The sequence below is a fragment of the Mastigoproctus giganteus genome, chromosome 12 (assembly GCF_048544385.1).
Source record: "Mastigoproctus giganteus isolate SK-2022 chromosome 12, ASM4854438v1, whole genome shotgun sequence".
Lineage (NCBI taxonomy): Eukaryota > Metazoa > Arthropoda > Arachnida > Uropygi > Thelyphonidae > Mastigoproctus > Mastigoproctus giganteus.
This window is the reverse complement of record NC_143586.1, coordinates 128126984-128152741: the sequence shown is the minus strand read 5'-3', so window position 1 is coordinate 128152741 and position 25758 is coordinate 128126984. Positions and strand designations below refer to the sequence as shown.

General features: G+C 37.7%; 1 protein-coding gene across 2 annotated transcripts in view; it reads right to left on the bottom strand.

The window, feature by feature from the left end:
* Positions 1-25758, bottom strand: part of LOC150077411 (AP-2 complex subunit alpha-like) — a 588904-nt gene that overhangs the window by 545120 nt on the left and 18026 nt on the right. For both annotated transcript variants that reach the window (XM_090386478.1, XM_090386479.1), the window contains exon 2: positions 16198-16297. In XM_090386478.1, the coding sequence (XP_090242604.1) occupies positions 16198-16261 (64 nt within the window). In that variant the 5' untranslated portion in view covers positions 16262-16297. The remainder of the gene's footprint in view (positions 1-16197; positions 16298-25758) is intronic.

Here is a 25758-nt window from a genome sequence, read left to right as displayed (position 1 = left end):
TAATAAGAATATTTTTAAAAAATAATAAGAGAAAAGGAAATAGACAATCTATGCATTTCCCTCCTCCTGTAGGTAATCATCCAGCTGATCTTTGAATTTCCACAAACTATCAGCCTCTACCACCCATGTAGGTAACTTATTCTAGTAATTTATAATTCGCTGGCTAAAATAAACTCTCAGCAATCCTTCAGAGAAGATCTGCTTCTCTGAAGCTCTGCTTGGCAGTGATCATTTAGACATCACACCATCTCTTCATCAATGTCATTTATGAAAATCAAAAACAACAGTGGTCCTAATACTGATTCTTGGGGGAACCCCACTTCTTACATCAACCCAAACTGAGGAATAACCATTTATCAAAACCCTCTGCCTCCTGCCCTGAAGCCATACAGCTAGCTACCTAAAGATTTTCCCTGTGATTCCAACCTGTTCCAGCTTAAAGTAAAACTGCTCATGTGGGACTGAGTCAAATGCTTTGCTGAAATCCAAATTATATCAAAATTATTCCCTAAATCCAGCTCAAGTGACCCTGTCAAAATAGTCACATTAGTTAAAGATGATTTTCCCTTCACAAAACCATGATGAGAATCCTTCAGAATTCCATTTCTATCTAAATGAGTCTAAGAGTTCTAAGAGTGAAGTGGGAAATTCCCAGCCAGTTAGTCTAACTTCAGTAGTAAAGAAAATCTGGAGACTATGAACAAGGGTGGAATTCAGGATTACTTAGACAGAAAGGGAATTCTAAGGATACTCAGCATGGTTTTGTAAAGGGAAAATCATATTTAACTAATATGGTTAGCTATTTTGATAGGGTCACTGAAGAGCTGAACTTGGGGAATAATTTTGACATTATTTGGATTTCAGCAAAGAATTTGACTCAGTCCCACATGAGCAGTTACTTTATAAGCTGGAACAGGTTGGAATCACAGGTAAAATTCTTAGATAGATAAGCAGGGTGGCTTCAGGGCAGGAGGAAGAGGGTTGTGATGAATGGTTATATATGGGTTGATGTAAGAAGTGGAGTTCCTCGAGGATCAGTATTAGGACCATTGTTGGTTTTGATTTTCATAAATAACATCAATGAAGGGATAGAGGGTAGGATGTCAAAATTGGCAGATGATGTAAAGACTGGTAGAGTAGTTAATGACTGCCACCAAGCAGAGCTTCTTCAGAATGACCTAGACAGACTTCAGAGATGGTCAGAAAAATGGAGCTAGGCTTTAATCCAGCAAAGTATAAGGTATTGCACCTGGGGAACAGTAACCCCAAAATAACTTATACACTTGGCAGAGTTGAACTAAAGCTGGCAGTGGAGAAAAGGGACTTTGGTATTACGATACAGTCAGATAGGAAGTTCTCCGAGCATCGTAGACTGGTTGCAAGGAGGGCTCATGGTGACCTATCGATGATTTATCGAACAATTGCTAGTAGAGATAAGGAAGTCATAATCCCATTATATAAGGTTATTGTTAGACCACACTTGGAATACTGTGTTCAAGTATGGAGACCACACCTAAAGAAAGACATTTTCATCTTGAAAGGGTCCAAAGACAGGTAACTCGCCTGATGAGATCGGCAAAAGGACATCCATATGAGGAAAGACTTCTAATATGTGGGTTGCAGAGCTTGGAAACTAGGCACCTTAAAGGAGACTTGATTGAGGTGTTTAAGGCTATTAGAAGCATAAGCAAAATGAATAGGGACGAAAGGGACCATAATTTCAAGTTATGGGGGGAGGAGTTGTTTAGACTGGATTGCAGGAAGTTTTATTTTAGCCAGAGAGTTATAAATTACTGGAATAAGTTACCTACATGGGTGGTAGAGGCTGACAGTCTGGGAAAATTAAAGATCAGCTGGATACTTACCTAAGGGAGGAGGAAAATGCATAGGTTGTCCATTCAGGATCATGGCCACATGTTGCAAGGAAGTCTATGGCTTATGCTGCACCAGCCAAAAAAAAATAATAAAAAAAATTAATAATTAAATTAATAATAATAAAAATTAATAAGAGAAAAGGAAATTATTTTAGCCATATGGTGCAAGGAAGCCTGAGGCTTATGCTGCACCAGCCAAAAAAAATTCCCGAGTTACCCTCTGAGTGAGAGAGAGAAAAATCACCAAGAAAGAGAAGAATGATGTTATCCAGCTCAGGACCCTGGGTCCTGAGCTGGATAACGGATGGATGATAGGCTAAAATAATTTCCTTTTCTCTTATTAATTTTTATTATTATTTTCTTCTTATTATTAATTTGTTTTTATTCTTATTATTTTATGTATTTTTATTGTTATTTCATTTTATTATTTTTTTTTTGGCTGGTGCAGTATAAGCCATAGGCTTTCCTGCACCATATGGCCATGATCCTGAATTCCACCCTTTTTCATTGTCTCCACGATTTTCCTGAAGTTAGATTGACCGACCGGTAATTTCCCACTTCATTCTTAGAACCGTTTTTATGTATTGGAGCTACACTAGCACTTTCCAGTCCAACGGAATCACTCCCAAGTCCAGTTATGCTCTCATAATTAGCCTCAATGCACTCACTTGCCACCTCCCTTAAGATTATAGGGTATGTGCCATCAACCCCAGGAGCCTTACTGGCCTGTAGGGTCGCAAGTGTTTTCATTAAATAAATATATTTTTCAACATCATTAATTACATCTTTTTCAACTTCACTCCCATAATTTCTCACTGGCACAAAGGTATTTCTTCTGTAAATATCAATGCAAAGTAACTGTTGAGTTCATCTGTAACTTCAGCTGGGGTATCTAATGCTATACCACGTCCATTACATTAGGGTCTGATCTGGTTTGTTCTTCTCTTCATTGCATTTATATATGTGAAGAATTTCTTATCCCCCACACTTTGCTGACGATTTCTTGTAATCTGCCTTTACCGACCTACCCTTTTCCGTGGCACTATTACACTATTGCCACTTTGTAGCTGTTATTGGTCTAACTTCAGTACTTTTTATTGCTCTAACTTTTTCACACAGTCTTTTCTGCTCAAGTAATCTAGCAACTTCCTTATTCATCCAACTTGGAATCTTCCTCACGTATTATTTTTTTTTAATGGTATATAAGCATTCGAGGCTTCTATGATTAATGTTTTATAGGTATACCGTAATTCAATTGTATTCGTTCTCTGGGCAATATCTATCCAGTTAATAGATGCTATGTAACACCTTAAGCCATTATAATTTCCTTTCCTGAAATTATAACCCATTCTTTGCCTTTAGCTACTGCTACCTCCCTTCATCATCCACTGTAGAACTCCGTGATCATTCCTGCTACTGGTTCCTGTACTGTCAGCCCTATTATGTCATCTGGTTAATGGGTGATGATGAAATCTAGAATATTCTTTTCCAATCCCAGTACTTTCCCTGGCATATTGATACAAAATAACAATCATCTAGTTGATTTAAAACTTGTCCCGCATGTGGAATTTCCTTCCCATTTGCTCCAATCAATTATAGGCAAGTTAAAATCACCCACAATAAGACATTGATGCTTCCTTGCCCATTCCATTTGCATGTAGAGGCTCTCATCATAATCTTCACAATCACCTGTCCTGTAGATAACTTTCATTATGCCTTTACTTCGAATAGTTAAAAGAAGCCTGTTCTCACTCAGCAGCAACGTGTTCAATAAATGAACATGATGCTGCTGACCTCAGTTTGTTGAAAGCTGCAGAAGAAAAAAAAAAGTCCTACAAAAATGACTCATTTTTTTGCATTTTTTAAAACAAATAACTTCAAAAACCAAAGAAAAATAAACATAAGACCATGCTGAAAAAAATGTCACAAGTTAGGTCAAAATATGTATGTGCCTGTCTGCAAGTCTACAAAAAACAATAGGAAGAATTATGTGCTGAAAGCATATAATTCTTCCTATTGTGAATTAACTCACTTCAGGGAACCTGCAAGCTCCTTAAAATTCTAACTAGCAGTTTCACAGAAAAACTGCTAGTTAGGGAGAAAAAAAATGTAATATAGGCCCACAATTATCTGATGATATGGGTCAAATTAATATCTGCAGTTACCTCAGGATTTCCTGTTTGTTGCAGCAAAATGGTTGTCAAATGAATTAATGATACTCGTGGCAGAGAAGAAAAATGATTGGGATGCATATAAATTATCAGGCGACACAGAAGCCTATTTCTCATAATCTGCATTTGCCTTAGGCAGGCAAACGCAGATTACGAGAAATCTTTGGCAAAGGATGCTAAGAAAAACAGCAAGGATTTCTTTACTTATATAAACTCTAAAAGGAAGGGGATGAATCAGATTGGTCCACTTGATATCGATGGTTCGACTGTTGATGATCCTGCTCAGATAGCAAACAAACTGAATGATTATTTTGCATCTACATTCACACATGAGAGGTTAAGGTTTAAAAATGCCAGAACGTTATCAAATTGTAGCAGGATGCTTAATGATTTTGTTATAACTGAGAGCAAAGTGGAGAAGAAATTGTTGAAGTTAAACATAAGAAAGGCACCTGGAATGGATGGGATCTATCCAGTTATATTAAAGGAGGCTGCAAAGGAAGTAAGCAAACGCTTAGCCATAATTATGAGAGCATTCTTGGATTCAGAGGAGGTCCCTACGGAATGGAGATGTGCAAATGTATCCCCAATTCACAAAGGGGGATCGAAGGGTGACACGAGTAATTACAGACCAGTTAGTTTAACTTCTGTTCCAGGTAAAATAATGGAGTAATTCGTTAAAGATGCATTGCAGGATCATCTAGACAAGGCTGCAGCAATAATTCAGACAGCATGGTTTTGTTAAGGAAAAGTCTTATCTGACAAATTTGATTGTATATTATGATGTGGTTACAAAGGAACTGGATGCAAAAAATAATTTTGATATCATATACTTGGATTTCAGGAAAGCTTTTGACACTGTTGCACATAGAAGCCTACTGTACAAATAAGAGCAGAATGGTATTAAGGGTAAGTTGCTACAATGGATAAAAGGATGGATGAGTGGGAGAAGACAGAGGGTGGTAATCAATGGGCAGAGCCGGCCCGAGGGGAGCGCGAACGGTGCAAGCGCACAAGGCCCCGCGTTTCTGAAGGCCCCGCGCCGCTGACTGATTTTGCAAAATAAAAATGGTTTCATTTTTTTTGTTTTAATAATGTCGCAAAATCTAGCGACATCGCCATAAAATGGCCATATTTTTAATATACATAAGAAATAAAATGTCAATAATCATGTTATTAACATTATCTGAAAGCCCGCCAAGAATTCTCCAAAGAACCCGGAAAAATATTTTCTTTCAGATATGTTTAAAATATCTCTCCTTACAAGTCGCTCAGACGTACGATTATATGTTGCCAGCGTTTGCATAGTTATCGTACTCTAAAGGCTATATATACCACCGACTAGGTTTTCTCGGCCCTTTTTCGCTTTGTCTTTGAGAGATCAAGTGAATTCGAAATTATTCAAAAAGTCGACTTAAACTTTCTTCTGAGAAAATTTTAAGTTTATAATACTGGTTTGACTAAAAAATAGTTAAGTATTTTACTCATTTTTAGGGAACAAATCACAATTACTGGAATAGGGAGTTACTCAAAGAGGTAACTACCATTAGGGGTAAAGGGAAGGGGTATTGCTTTCGTAAAGGCGACTACAATGGACTGAGACAGTATTTAAATTCTATACAGTGGGATCAACTGATGATATTGCCAACAGCAAATTCAAAATGGGAAGCATTCAAAGAACTTATCGTGGAAGCTACTAGGCTTTACATACCAACTAAGAAATATTGTTCAAGGTTTAGGCCTAAATGGTTGTCAGATGAACTAATGAGGCATATGGCAGAGAAGAAAAATGCATGGGATACATACAAATTAACACGTGACACGGACGCCTATGATAGATACAAGTTGATCTGTAACCAAGTTACAAAGGAGGTTAGGCAGGCGAAGGCAGATTACGAGAGATCCTTGGCAATTGATGCGAAGAAAAACAGCAAAGAGTTCTTTACTTATGTAAACTCTAGAAGGAAGGGGATGAATCAGATTGGTCCACTTGAGATCGATGGGTCAACTGTTGATGACCCTGCTCGGGTAGCTAACAAACTAAATGAATATTTTGCATCGACATTCACACATGAGGAGTTATTCAGCGAGGGGAATGCCAGAGGTGTATTCAACTCTAGCAGTAAGCTAGAGAATCTTGTAATAACTGAGAGCAAAGTGGAGGAGAAATTGTTGAAGATAAACACAAGAAAGGCACCTGGGGTGGATGGGATCTATCCAGTTATATTAAAGGAGGCAGCAAAGGAGGTAAGCAAACCCTTAGCCATAATTATGAGAGCTTCCTTGGACTCAGGGGAGGTACCCATTGACTGGAGATGTGCAAATGTGACCCCAATTCACAAAGGGGGATCAAAGGCTGACACAAGTAATTATAGACCTGTGAGTTTAACTTCTGTTCCCGGAAAATTAATGGAGGCACTGGTGAAAGAAGCACTGCAGGATCATCTAGACAAGACTTCAGTTATAGCTAGGACACAGCATGGTTTTGTTAAGGGGAAGTCTTGCCTGACCAATTTGATTGGATACTATGATGCAGTCACAAAAGAACTGGATGCAGGGAATAACTTTGATATTATATACTTGGATCTTAGAAAGGCTTTTGATACTGTTGCACATGGAAGACTGCTGCACAAATTGGAGCAGTGTGGCATTGGAGGCAAGTTGCTGCTATGGATAAAGGGGTGGTTGAGGGGGAGAAGACAGAGAGTGGTAATCAATGGACACTGCTCATCGTGGACTAATGTTATTAGTGGAGTCCCTCAGGGTTCAGTATTGGGGCCTTTATTGTTTTCTGTATTTATAAATGATATTGATGATGGTATATCAGGCTTAATGTCCAAGTTTGCAGACGATACGAAGGTTGGCAGGGTTGTCAAGGACACTACTGACACTATGCTGCTGCAACAGGATTTGGAAAGGTTGAGCAGATGGGCTTCGAGGTGGCAAATGAAGTTTAACATTGACAAATGTAAAGTACTACATATGGGAAACAGCAACCCCAGAGCAACGTATCAACTCTGTGGTACTACACTGACAGTGGTAGAGAATGAAAGGGACCTGGGGGTGGTGGTGCAGGCAGATATGAAGTTCTCTGAGCAGTGCAGACGAGCTGCAAGAGTAGCTCATGGTGTATTGTCAATGATATATAGGAATTTTTCTAGCAGGGATAAGGAGGTGATTATTCCCTTGTATAAGGCAATGGTCAGGCCACACCTAGAGTACTGTATACAGGCCTGGAGGCCTCATTTCAGGAAGGATGTAGAGCTGCTGGAACGAGTACAGAGAAGGGCAACTAGATTGGTGAATGGGACAAAGGGGTTCTCTTACGAAGAAAGGCTTAAGTTTTGCAAATTACAGTGTCTGGAAACTAGGCACCAGCGGGGTGATCTGATAGAGGTGTACAAAGCCTTGAATGGTTTGAGCATGCTCAATGCTGATGGGATTCTTCCTCTAGCTCAGAAAAATCACCTGAGAGGGCATAAATTCAAATTGAGGAAAGACAGATGTAGAATAGATGTGCGGAAATTTGCCTTTAGCCAGCGGGTGGTTGGTGGGTGGAACAGACTTCCATCCCTTGTCGTGGAAGTTGATAGCCTAAATAAGTTTAAGGCTCAGCTGGACAGGTATTTCGAACGAACAGAGGGGTGAAGTGGAAGTGGTTATTTTTATTTATTTATGTTACTTTTTTTTTTTTTTTTTTTTTTTTGGCTGATGCTGCATAAGCTTGCTTTCTTGCATCAAATGCCTCTACTAATGCTAATGCTAATGCTAATTACAAAACGAGGAGGCACGCTTGATACACATAAACAAAGCCGCGCATGTGTAGCAACTGAATAAACAACACCGTAAAGGGTGAGATACACTATTAACACCTCACATTTTACTAAAGCACATTTCTAGGGGTTACTACCATAAAACAATAAAAACAATTTCCAGTTGCGTTTCTGCTAGTGGAATCTGTTATAAACTGGTAGTAAACTCGATCTAATTGCATTTGCGATTTTAGTGAAGGGGAAATGTGTTTCCCCTTCACTGATATAAAAAACATAAATACATTTTCAGAATCTTCTCTTCATTCCTATCGTGTTGCTTTCGGTTGGGGTGATTCTGCGTTTGACTGCCATTTCTTGTAAACACAAAGGCGAATCGTGCATAAGCGAATTCGGTTCGTGTTATATGCACCGATCCAAATGTTGTTTACACGTTTGTGTAAGATATCGTTCCCCTATTTATAAATCGTGTATGATCGAATTTGTGTAGTGTAAACACATGCTATAAGAGGACTGACTGTATCGTGCTATACGAGGACTGACTGTATTCGTATCTATTTCGCAAAATGACTAGTAGAGACAGAGATGCAGGAAGAAAGTATATGTGTGGTTCCGATAAATTGAAGAAAAAAAAGAAAGAGAGAAGAAATTACGGAAAAACAGAGGAACTCCCTTGCAAAATTTTTTAAAACTGAAAATGTGCAACAAACTGAAGAAAAGCATAATTCACAGTTACTGGAAGTTCAAACTCGCGGAAATGAAATTACGCCGTGCGACATCCACGAAAACGATCCCGATCATCATAAAGCCAGCTCTCGTCCTAATGAAGAGGAAAGCGATGTTAAGAAAACTGTAGGATGGGAAGATAATCATGAAGCAGAGGGAAACGTACAGACAGAGGATTTTTTGTCAGCGTCGAACAAAGAACAAGATGAATTATTCCGAGGACCGCAGCTTCAAGAGAATCAACAAAGCGATGATGACGAAAATGTCGATATCAATGATCCTGGTACGTGGCCTGAAATTATAACTGATAAATTTAGAATGGCTATCATACAAAATGGCGTGACACAAGTAAAAAACTACGATTTTCCGAAAGATAAAAAAAAAAGAAGTTTTTCTGAAAATTCTTACTTAAGAAAATTAACGAATGGGGAATGTCAAGAACGAAGGTGGTTACTTTACTCAAAGTACAAAGATGCCACATTGTGTTATGCGTGTAAGTTATTCTCTTCAAATATCACTTCTCTGTGTTTAACGGGACTTAACGATTGGGTACATTTAAGTTCGCGATTACAAAGTCACGAAAGATCAGAATATCATTTACAAGTTATGTACAAATTGTTACAACTTGAAAAGAATTTGAAGCTTGGAAACACTATTGACAAAGAACATGAAAAAATAATTAAAAACGAAACACAGCGTTTAAAATGTGTTTGTGAACGAATAGTGGCTGCAATTTTATATTTATCAGAGCATAATTTGGCGTTCAGGGACAGTAGCGATGCTTTATATAAACCGCACAACGGTAATTTCTTAGGTCTCATAGAATTACTTGCAAGATTTGACCCAATCATGAAACAACATTTGGATCGGTGCGTAGAATCAACATCGCGTTCCTATTTATCTCATAGAATACAAGATGAACTGATTTCTGCTTTGGCTAAAAAAGTTAGAAAGGAAATAATAAATACAGTTAAGACAGCTAAGTATTTCACAATTTTATTAGACTGCACTCCAGACGTAAGCCATCAAGAACAATTATCTGTTATTTTAAGATATGTTAATGTAGATAACTCTGAAAGTGATGTGAGTATACAAGAACGATTTATTTGTTTTGAAACAGGCTAAGGCGCATTTAGGGCTAGAGCCTCAAGCTGCGAACAAATTTAGACTATGTATATAAAGTGCTTAGCATCATAATACACAGCCATTTCTGAATAAACAGAAAATTTTTAAGGTGGCATCGTTTTAGGTTATATCTCATATTGTGAATACCTTCACAACGAGTTGCCATGATATTGCACTTCGAATAAGTAACGCTTCACCTAAGGAGAAGACTAGTGTTACTTATTCTCAGATAGGTACCACCACCCAGACAGCACTGTTTCAGGGCTATTTGGCCCTTCGTCAGTGAGTGGGTAGGTACCCAAGTGATGCAATGATGGCAAAAACAGTTATGAAGTATAACTCCACAATATGAGAGATGCCTGATGGTGTATGATGTATTTAGACTAAGGCGCATTTAGGGCTAGAGCCTCAAGCTGCGAACAAATTTAGACTATGTATATAAAGTGCTTAGCATCATAATACACAGCCATTTCTGAATAAACAGAAAATTTTTAAGGTGGCATCGTTTTAGGTTATATCTCATATTGTGAATACCTTCACAACGAGTTGCCATGATATTGCACTTCGAATAAGTAACGCTTCACCTAAGGAGAAGACTAGTGTTACTTATTCTCAGATAGGTACCACCACCCAGACAGCACTGTTTCAGGGCTATTTGGCCCTTCGTCAGTGAGTGGGTAGGTACCCAAGTGATGCAATGATGGCAAAAACAGTTATGAAGTATAACTCCACAATATGAGAGATGCCTGATGGTGTATGATGTATTTAGACTAAGGCGCATTTAGGGCTAGAGCCTCAAGCTGCGAACAAATTTAGACTATGTATATAAAGTGCTTAGCATCATAATACACAGCCATTTCTGAATAAACAGAAAATTTTTAAGGTGGCATCGTTTTAGGTTATATCTCATATTGTGAATACCTTCACAACGAGTTGCCATGATATTGCACTTCGAATAAGTAACGCTTCACCTAAGGAGAAGACTAGTGTTACTTATTCTCAGAGGCTCTAGCCCTAAATGCGCCTTAGTCTAAATACATCATACACCATCAGGCATCTCTCATATTGTGGAGTTATACTTCATAACTGTTTTTGCCATCATTGCATCACTTGGGTACCTACCCACTCACTGACGAAGGGCCAAAAAGCCCTGAAACAGTGCTGTCTGGGTGGTGGTACCTATCTGAGAATAAGTAACACTAGTCTTCTCCTTAGGTGAAGCGTTACTTATTCGAAGTGCAATATCATGGCAACTCGTTGTGAAGGTATTCACAATATGAGATATAACCTAAAACGATGCCACCTTAAAAATTTTCTGTTTATTCAGAAATGGCTGTGTATTATGATGCTAAGCACTTTATATACATTGTTTTGAAACAGTAAAAGACTCGACAGGAAAAGGGTTATCAGCCAAAATTGAAAGCATATTAGAAAGGGAAGAATTGGATTTAGGGAACTGTCGAGGACAGGGGTAAAATAACGGAGCTAATATGAGAGGTTTGTATAAAGGCGTGCAAGCACTTATCCTGCAAAAGAATTCCAAAGCACAGTATATGCCCTGCGGAAGTCATAATTTGAATTTAATTCTTGGAGACATTTCAAAATCATCTTCTTTTGCAAATTCATTTTTTGGGACTTTACAAAGCATATATAATATTTTTGCAAGTTCTGTGATACGCTGGGATATATTAAAAGAGCATGTCAAACATCTTACTCCAAAACCACTGTCAGAAACAGGTGGGAATGTCGCCCGAAAGTGTGAAATCTGTGAGATACCAAGTACCACAATTTTCTCTAGCTTTGAAAAACCTTTATGAACATACCAGCGACATGAAAACGAAATCCGAAATCCAATCAATCGAAAATAAACTTACTTCATTTGAATTTTTATTAAGTTTGGTCATTTGGTATGACATACTGAATGAAGTAAATATTGTGAGCAAGATATTTCAAAATTCAAATATAGATATCGGTACTGCAAATGCACATTTAAAAGGCCTTTTAAATTTTTTTGAACAGTATCGTGAATCGGGATTCGAATCTTCTTTAATAACTGCAAAGGAAATAGCTGAAGGATTACAGGTGACATCTGAATTTAAGAATCAAAGAACTGGACGAAAAACAAAGCAATTTTGTTATGAAGGAATCGATCAGCCTATTTCATCAGGCGAAGAATATTTCAGAATTCAATATTTTCTAGTCATAATCGATGGTGCAATTATTTCTTTTAAAAAAAGATTCGAAATTTATCACGAACATGAGACATCATATGGTTTTTTATATAATTCAGATAATATTCAAAAACTGACTGAAAACGATCTTCTTAAATGTTGCAAAGACTTAAATGCCACCTTGCAAGACGATATTGATTGCATTGATTTATTTAATGAAATTAACATTTGTCGTCGAGTTTTGCCTTCCAGGATCACAATGTTACAAATATTACAATATTTACTGAAAAATAATTTATTTGAATTGTATCCAAATTTTGTTACTGTTCTGAAAATTATATTAACCTTACCAATTACCGTCGCATCTGCAGAAAGATCTTTCTCAAGATTGAAAATAATAAAAAATTACTTGAGATCTAGCATTAGTCAAGAACGATTTACCTCCTTAGCCATTTTATCTATCGAATCCGAAATAGCCAAAAAACTAAATTATGATGATATTATCAACGAATTTGCTGTAAAACATGTAAGAAAATGAAACAAAAATCACATATTTGCATAAGTTGCATACCAAATTGTATTTTATACGTATATGAAGTAATTATTTTTCTTATTTGATTTATTAAAGATTTTTTTTGTAACTGAAATGTTAATTTTATTAAAATAATTTAATTATTTATCATTTTCATGTAATCCTTACTAAACCAATTTGTGCAATGTAATAAATATCAAAATTCAATAAATTATTTTGTTGTACGAAATTTGTATCAAGGCCCTGCAAGTCAACTTTGCACCGGGCCCCGCTTTTGTTCGGGCCGGCACTGTCAATGGGTGCTGCTCTTCGTGGACTAATGTTATTAGTGGAGTCCCACAGGGTTCTGTGTTGAGTCCACCGTTGTTTTGTATATTTATCAATTCTATTGATGAAGGTATATCACGCTTAGTGTTGAAGTTTGCAGATGATACAAAGGTTGGCAAGGTTGTTAATGACAGTAATGGCAGTGTGCTACTGCAACAGAATCTAGAAAATTTTGGCAGATGGGCTGGGAAATGGCAACTGAAGTTTAACATTGACAAATGCAAAGTACTGCATATGGGTAGAAGTAACCCCAGAGAAACGTACCAACTGTGTGGTACTGCACTTAAGGTGGTAGAAAATGAAAAAGACCTGGGAGTAATTATGCAGTCAGATATGAAGTTTTCTGCAAACAGGCTGCCAAGGAAGGTCATGGGGTTTTGTCAATGATATACAGGAATTTTGCTAGCAGGGAAAAGGTGATTGTCCCTCTGTATAAGGCAACGGTCAGGCTATGCCTTGAGTACTGCGTACAGGTCTGGAGGCCTCATTTTAGGAAGGATGTAGATTTGCTTGAGCATATACAGAGATGGGCAACAAGATTGGTGAGGGGAATGAAGGGATTACGAAGAGAGGCTTAAGTTCTGCAAATTGCAGCAGCTGGAGACTACGCACCTGCGAGGTGATCTGATTGAGGTGTATAAGGTCTTGAATGGGTTGAACACACTGAATTCTGATGGAATTCTTCCACTTGTTCAGATTACGAACTTAAGGGGGCATAAATTCAAATTGGGGAAAGACAGGTGTAGAATAGACGTGCAGAAATTTGCCTTTAGCCAGCGGGTAGTTAATTTCTGGAACAAACTTCCATCTGTCGTGGAAGTTGATAGGTTAAATAAATTTAAGGAGGAACTAGACAAACATTGTTTTGTAAATTGTTTTTATTTTGCCTGATGCTGCATAAGCTCAAACTTGGTTTCTTGCATCACATGCCACTACTACCACCACCATGATGGTGGCACACGTTTCAAATTACTGGGCTAGCAGAAACATGGTGCCATACGGAAACTGGAGATGACAAGCTCCACTATGGTTTGTATAACATATTTAGAAAATATAGGGGAAACAGAAGGGTTGGTGAGGTCATGCTTCTTATTAAAAGCATACCTGAGTGCACAAGGGGCTTTTGCTGAGTCAAAAGTTGTCTGCTAGTATATAATTTGTGTAGTGTGAGTTAGTCGGAAGCAAAGGTATATTGCCGACCAGACTAGCCAGGTGGGTAAAGTGCCTGCCTGGCAACCCAAAGGTTGCGGGTTCGAATCGCACCTCGGGCTTGGATCACAGTAAAATGAAAACTTTGGGAGGTGCATTATTGCCACAGAAGCCGATGCGCCAACAACCAACAAAAAAAAAAAAAAAAGCAAAGGTATGAGAATGGGAGTAATCTACAGACCAAATGATTATGAAAAGTATGATGAATGAGTCCCTACATGCAGATGGAATGAGCAAGCAAGCATGAATGACGATTATGGGCGACTTCAATCTGCACCAAACTGATTGGAATAAGTGGGAGGGAAACTTACCATAGGGAATTTTTTTTTAAATAAATAAGTTTATTATTTGCTACACCCTCAAAAGTAAATATGGTTTATTTTCACTAATTTTGGAGTTTTTTTTTCACCCCAAAAATATTTGTCTTATATTAATCATATATAAAAAGGGTTACGACTAGACGCCATCAACTTTCGAAAATAACGTACGCCATCCAGAAGATACATGACGTCAGAGTCACATGTCAGTCATTCATTTCACGCTCGAAGTCCCGTGGTGCACCCGCCAATAAAAGGGAAATCAAAGTTGCTTTTAAAGCGGAATTTTGCCAAAATACTCCTTTAAAGCAAATTTTACATACTAAATAAAATTATGATAAATTGATAAATTTTACAAACTAAATGCAATGACTTAAGATTGAACGGAAATCATTTGTACAATTAGTATCATTCTGATATCGGGAAGCACGCATTGCTTCAGATGTGCAAATCCTGGTCGATAAATTACGTATCCCGCCAAATTTGCTAGGGCGGGCAGTTGCAAAAATGCATTTGAATTTCGTCCGAATGGGCAGCAGCAATATCAGGTAATAAGAAAGCAATCGAGAAATAAATGTCGGAAAGCGCTAAGACTGCTTTCGAGACGGCATCGGCAAACTGCGATCAGTGGCAAACGTAAATGTTTGTTTATTTACTGAACGTAAACGCTGCCGTTCTCACAACAAAAGTTATGAGGGAAAAGGAGAAAGTTGCGTGTTTTAAAATACTGAAATTGGAAGGGAGAACATGTGAGCGAGTACGTATAAGTATTCGGGAAGCCTATTGGTGGAAGATGCAAAGAACAGTAGAGAAATAAGAATATAAATGGGTTAAAGAACTTTTGAAAAGACATAGGCACTGAGAAAGGATCACTGGAAAGTGTTGACATGTATGGAGAAGGTGGATAGAAAAAATAAGATGGGTCAATGGTGAGAAATGAGGTTTTGAGAACGGCGGGTGATAAGAAATAATAAACACTAATGATATATGAATTGACGGGGGAATGGTGGGTACGAGGAAATGAAGAAGCAGGCTGAGAATTGGAATATGTGGAGAAGGTGTTGTGTTTACCGACTCTTGGCAGAGCACTGATGATGACAGTCCATACTATACTGTATATTTCATAGAGCCCACACATCTTACATGAAAATTTGAGTTCACCCAAAAAATATCGAATCTGGGACTAACTACTTCATGCGAAAAACCACTAAAATTGATATCTGGCTGATTTATACGGGGTGATTCACAAGTATAAAATAGGAGGGGTTTTTTTTGTTGTTGTTGTTTCAGATTGTTGCGCTCAAGTCGGGAAAAAAAACAACTTTTTTTTTTTGAAATTTCTGTGCAACGTGTAAAAATAATACAAATAAAAAAGGAATTATATTATAGTGTTAAAGTGAATTAAAACGAGTTAAATTGAATTATACTTAAAGTGTAAATACATAGTGTTGTTTGCAGAATATTTTGAGGGGAAAAAATATCACGTGGGATATTTTGGCTCACCAATTCTTTCATATCGACATGCCATCGCAAGTAATCATTTTGAAAATCCGCTATCGTTTTAATTCAAAAGTCATATTTTAAATTAACTACATCCTTCCTAAATACGCCCCTCACGCCCACCGATATACAAATCTATACGAAGTGATATTTTTCTGTAGCAAGAAATGCTGGTATAGCATTTCTTGATACATCGTTTCGGCTTTCATTCTTCGCTAAGTGGTGTCAGTTTTCACAGATGGTTTATTTCTGAGTAGAAATCGCAACAGAAATTGCGCATTAGTAATAAGACACTCAATAATCAGCTTCATGTGAACTATTTTATATGAGTTCGTTATTAAAAAAAAATAACTGATGAATTTTATAACTAAATAACATCAAATGAAAATTCTAGCGTTTAATAATAAAAAATTCGGCATTAAAACACAGTACAGTATTTAGATGTGCACATAGTTAATCATTTCAAACCACTTACAATTTCTTATATCCGAAATAAAAACTGCTAGGCCACGCATTCCTTCACCCCTTACGGCTGGCATGTTGAGACGTCTCCGATTTTTTTCCAATGTAAACACCTGAATATAGTATTGAAAGAGAATTGCAATGCAGTTTATTCCTTACATATACAAATATGTATAATCAGTGTTGAATCCAGAGGGTATGAATTATCCCCAATTATTTTCCTCCAGCACTGTTCTTTTCATACAATTCCTCCCCATTACTAAAACATGCCAATCTGGATTCAACCCTATTTTGCATGGTTAAATTTACAGCAAATTATGAGTATAAACTATAACTGCTTATTTAAAAAATTAAAACTAGAATATAAAATTATTATTTTTGGCAATTCCATTCACTTTATTACTGTACGCAAGGAAGGGTAAAGATACAATAACTAAAATAATATACAATTATATTATTATCATTAGCCATATGGTGCAAGGAAGCCTGAGGCTTATGCTGCACCGAAAAAATAATTTTTTTCTGAATTACCCTGAGAGAGAGAGAGAAGTAGAAGGGGATCACCAAGAAAAAGAAGAATGATGATATCCAGCTCAGTACCCTGGGTGTGCCAAGCCCATACTCATCAGATGTGACCCCCTGGGGTTGATATAATAGCATTATGAAGTAAAAGGTTATTAATATTAGTAGTGCCAAATGATACAAGCTTACTGATACATCAGCAAAAAAAAACAGCACATCTCATCTGTTCATCTCTAACACAGTGGTCTGCATAGATTTTGATGCTTCCAAAATTTGTGGCATTTCTGGGTGTACTGCTAGCGTTAATTCTAAAAGTCCAAACCAATTTTACCCATCACATACAGGTTTGTTTTGTTTTTTTTCACAAAGAATACAAATTGTTTTATTATATACACATTCCATCTATATTATATATCCTTTGTGACTGAACTCAAGTCAGGTGGCTATATAAACTTGCAAGGTGTTTCTTGCATTATTGCATTTCACTACTAATGATAATTAGTAGTGAAAAATGATGCAAGAAAGCAAGTTCATACAGCATTAGCAAAAAAAAAAAGTATCCCATCCCTGTAAAAATAGTCTCCTATTAAGTAGAGACCATGCTGAGAAAATTCTGAAACACACAAGCCTTACACAGTTTCTACAGGGTTAAATTGATGAAAAGGCTCTCAACATGTACTCCTTCGCATTGTGTCTGATCAGAACTGCTAACATTCAAAGTTAATTTTAATCAGTGACTTTCTATGTTGCCCTGTACTTTTTAATTAAGTCCTCAGATCTCCTACTCAATATAATTAATGCCAACACATACAACAATATCACTTTTCAATTTCTTAAAAAGGATATCTGCTCTACATTATCAACTTTTTTCCCTGGCAGATATACTCTAGTCCTACTCCATCTACCCTTTTTGCACAATACTATTATTATAAGCCATATGGTGCAAGGTAGCCTGAGGCTTATGCTGCACCAGCAAAAAAATTTCCCTATTACCCTGAGAGAGAGAGAGAGAGAGAGAGAGAGAGAGAGAGAGAGAGAGAGAGAGAGAGAGAGAGAGAGAGAGAGGAATCACCAAGAAAGAGAAGAATGATGATATCCAGCTCAGGACCCTATATATTTTCTGTTCTCTTGACAACAGTCACCGACAATAACTACCTCCTGCAGGATCAGTGCATCCTGCCTTGGGGATTGCCACTGTGTTAACAAATGAACAAGAGGACCACTATGTACTTTGAAGGGTTAGTATCAGTGTAAATATATATCGGGCAATCACCTATATGCAAGTTAACCTTTGCACTACCACAATGACTTAAATTTGACGGCATTGTATTTTCTAGATAAAAAATTTCTATAATTACAATAAATAAAAGTTTTAGATTAATAATACATAACTAAAAACAAGTAACTTAAGTACTTAATATTTTTGAAACACTTTTTTAAAAGTAATAAGTTTTTTTTTTTATTATTAATACAGGTGTTTGTATTATGCAATTAAATTAGCAAGGCTGCTCTAAATTTATGTTTGCAGAAGTTCAAAAAAACATCTACAAAAATGATTCTTTGGTGTTTCATTTAAAAAAAATAAATAAACTGCCTTATTGAATCACAAAACTTTCTAGTGAAGAACGACAAACTTGACTTAAAATAAATTTATTTTAAGTCAGTTTGTCGGTCGTTGCTAGAAAGTTTTGTGACATGCAACCCAGAGCTCAAGGCCTGTTTTCCAATGTTGTATTTAATGTTTCTAAGTGTAAAATTATGGCGTTCTCTCATTTTAATAGCAATATTATTGAATACAACTGGAGTCCTAAGTCATACTGATTTGGGTATTTATTATTTACTGTAAAAATAGTTACCTATTTTGCTATCCATGTAAGTGGTTTTGCTTATTCTATCTGTACCTTATTCTTGAATATGCAGTGTCAACTTGGTTTCCAAATAATAATTTGATTAACATATTCTTTGTAAAGGATATAGCAAACAACAATCAGATCATTAAGATTAGTTGGTGCTTGAATGCAAAACCCAGAAAATTTTATCACATTTAGAGCAATTCCCAATGACATCCATATTCAACAGATATTTAGTGTTGCATATGCATTTTGTACATAAATTTTTCCACAATCAAACAATTGATACTGGGCAGATCAAGTACTTGTTTATGTGGCTCCAACTAAATCTGATTTTCATGTGAATTACTTGTGATCAAATATAACCAATTACAGAAATACTGATCTCCTTATTTTAAAATACTACAGTGGTCTAATAGAAATTAATAAACTGAATTTATATTTGATTTTGGATATCTTGACATTTTCAATACTTTTGTCATTATTTTCTTCAACATTATCCATAAATTACTCTTCATTCTATTTCACTTTTATACATTTCTAATATCAATATACATTTATGATGAGGTTTGCTCTCTGTTATGTATATGCCTTGGTTATATAATAAATTAGCATTAGCAAGGGCACATGATGCAAGAAAGCAAGCTTATATAGCAGGGGTGGCCAACGCGTTGATTGCGGATTTAATTTCGGTCGATCACAATGAATTTTAAATATACGATCATTGCTCGATTGGTGCAGCTTGTGCAATGAAATTTTTGAGATGGTAGATCACGGCACATTTTGAAGGAAAAAAGTAGATCGCATCACAAATTAAGTTGGGCACTCCTGTTATATAGCATCAGTCAAAGCAAAAAAAAAAAAAAAAAAAAACTCTTCTCATTTCACCCTTCCACTCACTCCAAATGTTTGTCTAGCTCTGCCTTGAATCTGTTTAAGCTATCAACTTCTACAACGACAGATGGAAGTTTGTTACAGCAATCAACCTCCAGCTGAATAAAGGCAAACTTCTGCACATCTACCCTACAACTGTCTTTCCTCAATTTGAATTTATGCCCTTTCAGACAAATATTCGGAGCAACAGGAAGAATCCATCAGCATTGAGCATGCTCAAACCATTCAACGCTTTATACACCTAAAATCAGATCACCTCGCAGGTGCCTGGTCTCCAGACACTAATTTGCAAAACTTAAAGCCTTTCTTCGTAAGAGCAACTCTGTTCCATTCACTAATCTTGTTGCCCTTCTCTGTGCTCGTTCCAACAGCTCTACATCCTTAAAATGAGGCCTCCAGAACTGTATATAGTACTCAAGTGTGGCCTGACCATTCCCTTATACAAGGGATAATCACCTCCTTATTCCTGCTAGAAAAATTCCTGTACATCATTGACAAGACACCATGAGCTACTCTTGCAGACAGTCTACACTGCTCAGAAAACTTCATATCTGCCTGCACAATTACCCCCAGGTCCTTTTCACTATCTACCACTGTCAGTGTAGTACCACACAGTTGATATGTTACTCTGGGGTTACTGTTTCTCATATGCAGTACTTTATCTTTGTCAAACTTCAGTTGTCACCTCTCAGCCCATCTGCTCAACTTTTCTAGATCCTTTTGCATCAGCGTACTATCATTAACAACCCTGCCGACCTTCGTATTGTCTGCAAACTTGGACATTAAGCCTGATATACCATCATCAATATAATTAATGAATATCAATATCATTAGTGAATCAGAAAGTCTTATAATGGGGGATTTTAATTTCCAAGATATTGACTGGAATTTGTAGGTTGGTCATTCACACACTGGCAAGGCTTTTGTGGATTTGTTGGACAATTGTTTTCTACATCAGCACATTCGGGAAGCAGCTAGAAGGAGTGATGCTCTTGATCTGATTATCAGTAGCGATTCTTCATGAATTGGGAATCTGCAGATGGAGGAGCCGCTGGGTGGCAGTGGTTGCAGTGTGCTGAGGTGGGATTTGCTCAGAGAAGTGACTGCCGTCGGGGGTGGAGGAAAGGGTTTTTGCTTTCATAAAGGCGACTACAGTGGTCTGAGACAGTATTTAAATTCTATACAGTGGGACCAACTGATGATGTTAATAACTGCAAATTCAAAATGGGAAGCATTCAAAGAACTTAACTTGGAAGCTACTAGGCTTTACAACTAAGAAATATTGTTCAAGGTTTAGGCCTAAATGGATGTCAGATGAACTAATGAGACATATGGCAGGGAGGAGGAGTGCATGGGATACATATAAATTAATGGGTGACATGGAGGCCTATGGTAGATATGGGCTGTTTTGTAATCAAGTCACAAAGGAGATTGGGCAGACAAAGGCAGATTATGAGAAGTCCTTCTTGGCAGGAATGCAAAGAAAAACAGAAAAGAGTTCTTTACCTATGTGGACTCTGGAGGGAGGGGGATGAATCAGATTGGTCCACTGGATATTGATGGTTTGACAGTTGAAGATCATGCTCAGGTGGCTCACAGACTAAACGAGTGTTTTGAATCTGCATTCACACATGAGGAGTTATTCAGGAGGGAGAATGCCACAGGTGAAGTAAACTCTGGCGGTGAGCTGGATGATTTTGAAATGACTGAGAGGAAGGTGGAGGAGAGGTTGTTGAGGATGAACATGGGGGGGTTGCCCGGGGTGGATGGGATCTGTCCAGTTATATTAAAGTGGGCAGCAAAGGAAGTGAGCAGGCCTTTAGCCATAATTGTGAGAGCTTCTTTGGACTTGGGGGGGGGGGGGGGTCCCATGGGCTGGAAATGTGCAAATTTGGCCCCAATTTGCAAAGGAGGATCAAAGGCTGACAAGAGTGGTTGTAGACCTGTGAGGTTGGCTTCTGTTCCAGGAGAATTAATGGGAGCACTGGTTCGAGAGCACTGCAGGATCGTCTGGACAAGACTTCAGTTATGGCTCAGACACAGCGTTGTTTTGTTACGGGAAAATCTTGCCTAACCAATTTGATTGGATACTGTGATGCAGTCACAAAGGAGCTGGATGTAGGGAATGGCTTTGATGTTATATATTTGGATTTTGGAAAGGCTTTTGATACTGTTGCACATCGAAGACTGCTCCACAGATTCGAGCAGTGTGGCATTGGAGGCAGGTTGCTGCTATGGATGGAGGGATGGTTGAGGACAGAGAGTGGTAATCGATGGACACTGCTCATTGTGGACTGGTGTTATTGGTGGAGTCCCTCAGGGTTCAGTGTTGGGTCCATTGTTGTTTTCTGTATTTATAAATGATATTGTTGGTGGTATATGAGGCTTAATGTCCAAGTTTGCAGACAATACAAAGGTTGGCAAGAGTAGCTCATTGTGTCTTGTCAACGATACACAGGAATTTCTCTGGCAGGGATAAGGAGGTGATTATTCCCTTGTTTGGAGACTAGGCAAGGACAAGGTGTATAAAGCTTTGAATGGTTTGAGCATGCTCAATGCCGATGGAATTCTACCTCTTGCTCAAAATAATCACCCGGGAAGGCATAAATTCAAATTGAGGAAAGACAGATATAGGACAGATGTGTGGAACTTTGCCTTTAGCCAGCTGGTAGTTGGTTGGTGGAACAGACTTCCATCCCTTGTTGTGGAAGTTGATAGCCTAAATAAATTTAAGGCTCAACTGGACAGGTATTTCGAACAAACGGAGGGGTGAATTGGGAGTGTTTTGTTTTTTTTTTTGGCTGATGTTACATAAGCTTGCTTTCTTGCACCATATGCCTCTACTATGCTAATACAGAAAAACAATGGACCCAATATTGAACCCAGGAAAACTCCACTAATAACATTAGTCCACAAAGAGCAGCGTCCACTGATTACTGATCTGACTTCTCCCACTCAACCATCCCTTTATCTATAACAGCAATTTGCCTCCAATGCCACACTGCTCCAATTTGTGCAGCAGTATCAAAAGCCTTTCTAAGATCCAAATCATCATCAGCCATTAGCCGACCGGGCTAGCCGAGTGGGTAAAGTACCTGCCCGGCAACCCAAAGGTCGCAGGTTCGATTCCCGCCTCGGGCTTGGATCAAAGTACTGCAAAAACCTTAGGAGGTGCAATATGGCCACAGAAGCCGATGCGCCAACAACTACCAAATCAAAAAAAAAAAAAAAAAAAATCATCCATTATCAATCCACTACAGGATGAAGGCTCCTCCAGCAACTTTCCAGTTCCTTCTGTTTTGTGCAATGGCCATCCATTTACTACCCACAAACTCATGAATTTCATCTGTTCATCTCCATTGTTGTCTTCCAGAATTTCCTCTAGCTTCTCTTGGGTGCCATTCTGTTATTCTCTTCGTCCATCTGTCATGTCTTCGAGCTGTGTCCTGCCCAAGACCATTTTAGTTCTTTAGTTTTGATAAGGTTGTCCTTTTCTTGAGTTTGCTGCCTAATCCATGTGTTTCTCTTCTTATCTAACAGTCTGATTCCCAATATAATTCGCTCCATTCTTTGCTGCGTCATTCTCAGCTTCTCTTCCATTCTTTTCGTGAGTGCCCAAGTTTCACTTCCATAAGTCATGATGGGTAGTATACTTGGTTCATTATTTTATGGTTCAAACAAATTGGGATATTGCTCTCAGTATGTGACTATATTTCCTGAATGCTGTCCATCCAAAATATATTCTTCTTTTGAATTCCAGCCATTTATCATTATTACAGCTAATAACTTGTCCCAGATGAGTATATGACTCCACCTTTTCAATTACTGCTCCTTCAACCATTATGTCCCTTTCTGTGGCATACTTGTTCATCATTACTTTCGTTTTAGCCATATTCATCTTTAGTCCAAAATCCTTACTAACTCTGCATAACTGATTAAGATTTTCCTCTTAATTCTTTGAGATCGTGGCTTATGACCACAGTGTCATCTGCAAATCGTAAATGGTTTAGGTACTCTCCATTCACATCGACTCTTTTCTGTGACCAGTCTACTCTTCTGAAAGCTTCCTCAAGGGCAGCAGGAAAAAACTTTGGAGATATTGTTTTTGTCGAACTCCTTTCTCAATTTTAAATTTGCTACTGTCTTTGTCTAGTCCAATAAAGGAGGTAGTGTTCTCATATATTTTCTTCAAATTCATAATATATGGGGGTATCTATGCCTTGTATTTCCAGTCCCCGAAACATTGCCTTATGCTGTATGGAGTCAAATGCCTTTTTATAATCCACAAATGCCAAGCATAATGGTGTTTTATATTCATTTGCTTTCTCCGTTAGCTGTGACATTACGTGAAGGTGATCCATAGTTGAGAATCCTGTCCTAAAGCCAGCTTGCTCTTTCGGTTGATTTTCATCAAGTATTCTTTCAAATCTGTTAGTAATGACCCTTCTGAACAACTTGTAGATGTGGGATAACAAACTAATTAGTCTATAATTTCCAATTTCTGATTTTTCTCCTTTCTTATGCGGCAAAACTATGATTGCATTATTCCATTCCTTAGGCATCATATCTTTTCTAATTCATTTTGTAAAGATTCTTGCCAGTTTTTGTGTCAATTCACTTCCTCCCAATTTTAACAACTCTACAGTAACTTAATCTTCCTCCGGGGCTTTCTGATTCTTCATTTTCGTGAACGCACGTTCTACCATCAGGAAGGATATCGGGTATGTCGTATGGGTTACTAATTTGCGATCCATCATCCCACTGCTGGCATCATTCCCTCGTTCCTTGTATAAATCTCTATAGTAGTCTTCTGTTATTTGAATTATGCCTTCTCTGCTACTTATAAGTACACCATCGCTATTCTTCAGTTTCAGTATCATTACTGCTCATGGCTGCTGATTTAAGCCAGTTGTTTTCCCTCAATGCTTGTTCTACTTTTGTGTAAATTGGCTGATGCTGCATAAACTTGCTTTCTTGCATCAAATGCCTCTGCTAATGCTAATGTCCTCTATTTCTAATGGCTTTGCATAACTCAGTACACTCAATTTTCTCCTTGTCAGTGTTTATCTTGCTTTTCATATGTTTTCTTCTGTTAATCATGACAAGTGTTTCTTGACTAATTTTTTCTTTGGATTTTTTTACCTATAGGTTCCTTGGGCTTTCACTTTCAGAAATTTGTAATATTCCTCGTAGATATCTTGGTCCTGAGCTGTCTACAGAAGCTCATACTGCTTTTTCTCCTCTTCTGTTATCTCAAACACTTTCGTATTATTTACTCGAGTCAGTTTTTTCCTTTACTTTCCTACATCTATATCAAGTGTGCATCTTGCCATTCTGTGATCAGTTCCAACATTTACCTTATTTAGGACAGTAACATCATTCACGATATGTCTTCTGTTAGTGAGGATGAAGTCTATTTCATTAGTTGTTAATCCATTTGGGCTCTTTCCATTTCACTTTCTGTTCACCCTTTTCTTGAAAAAAGTGTTCATTACTGACAATCCTCAAGATTCTGCAAATTCTATAAGTCTTTCACTTCTTTCACAAATTCCAAATTTTCTTATAGTTCCCCTTTCTGCACTGTTTATTCTCTTTCCAACCTTAGCATTGAAATCCCCCATAATGATAGTGTAATAGGTTTCTGCTCATCTAGAAGACACTCAATTTTGGTGTACATTTCTTCAACCTCTTCATCTTCCTGGTACGATGTTTGTGCATATATCATTATAAGCTATAGCTTGTACCTCTTAGATATCCTGAGTAGTAGTCTTGACGCCCTTTGTGATTTACTTTTGAATTCCAAAATGTTCTTTTTTATATCGTTATGGACCAGAAAACCAAGTCCACCATCTGTCCTTTCACTGTTTCCATTGGTGTACAACACATTTCCACCTGATAAACTTATAAATGATTCATTTCTTCTTGTTTCAGCCAAACCAATGATATTCCAATTCACATTTTCTAATTCCTTTTCCAGCTCTTATATACTGTCCTCACCGAGGAGCGATCTTACGTTGTAACAGGCCAAATGCAGTTTCTGTGAATAGCAGCCTGGACGTACCCATAGTTTCTTAGCACCCTCGGCTTCTACTCTGATCCTCTCATTGCAGTAAGAGGGGGAGTGAAAGCAGCTGGGGACTGAGGGCCATTTGTTTCGTTGTGCTGTCATGTGCTGGAGGGTTTGGTCTTTTCCTCTTCACCCTGACCAGGAGTCTTAAAGATCCAAATATATATCAAAATTATTCTTTGCATCCAGGTCCTTTGTGACTACATCATAGTATCCAATCAACTTGGTCAGGCAAGACTTC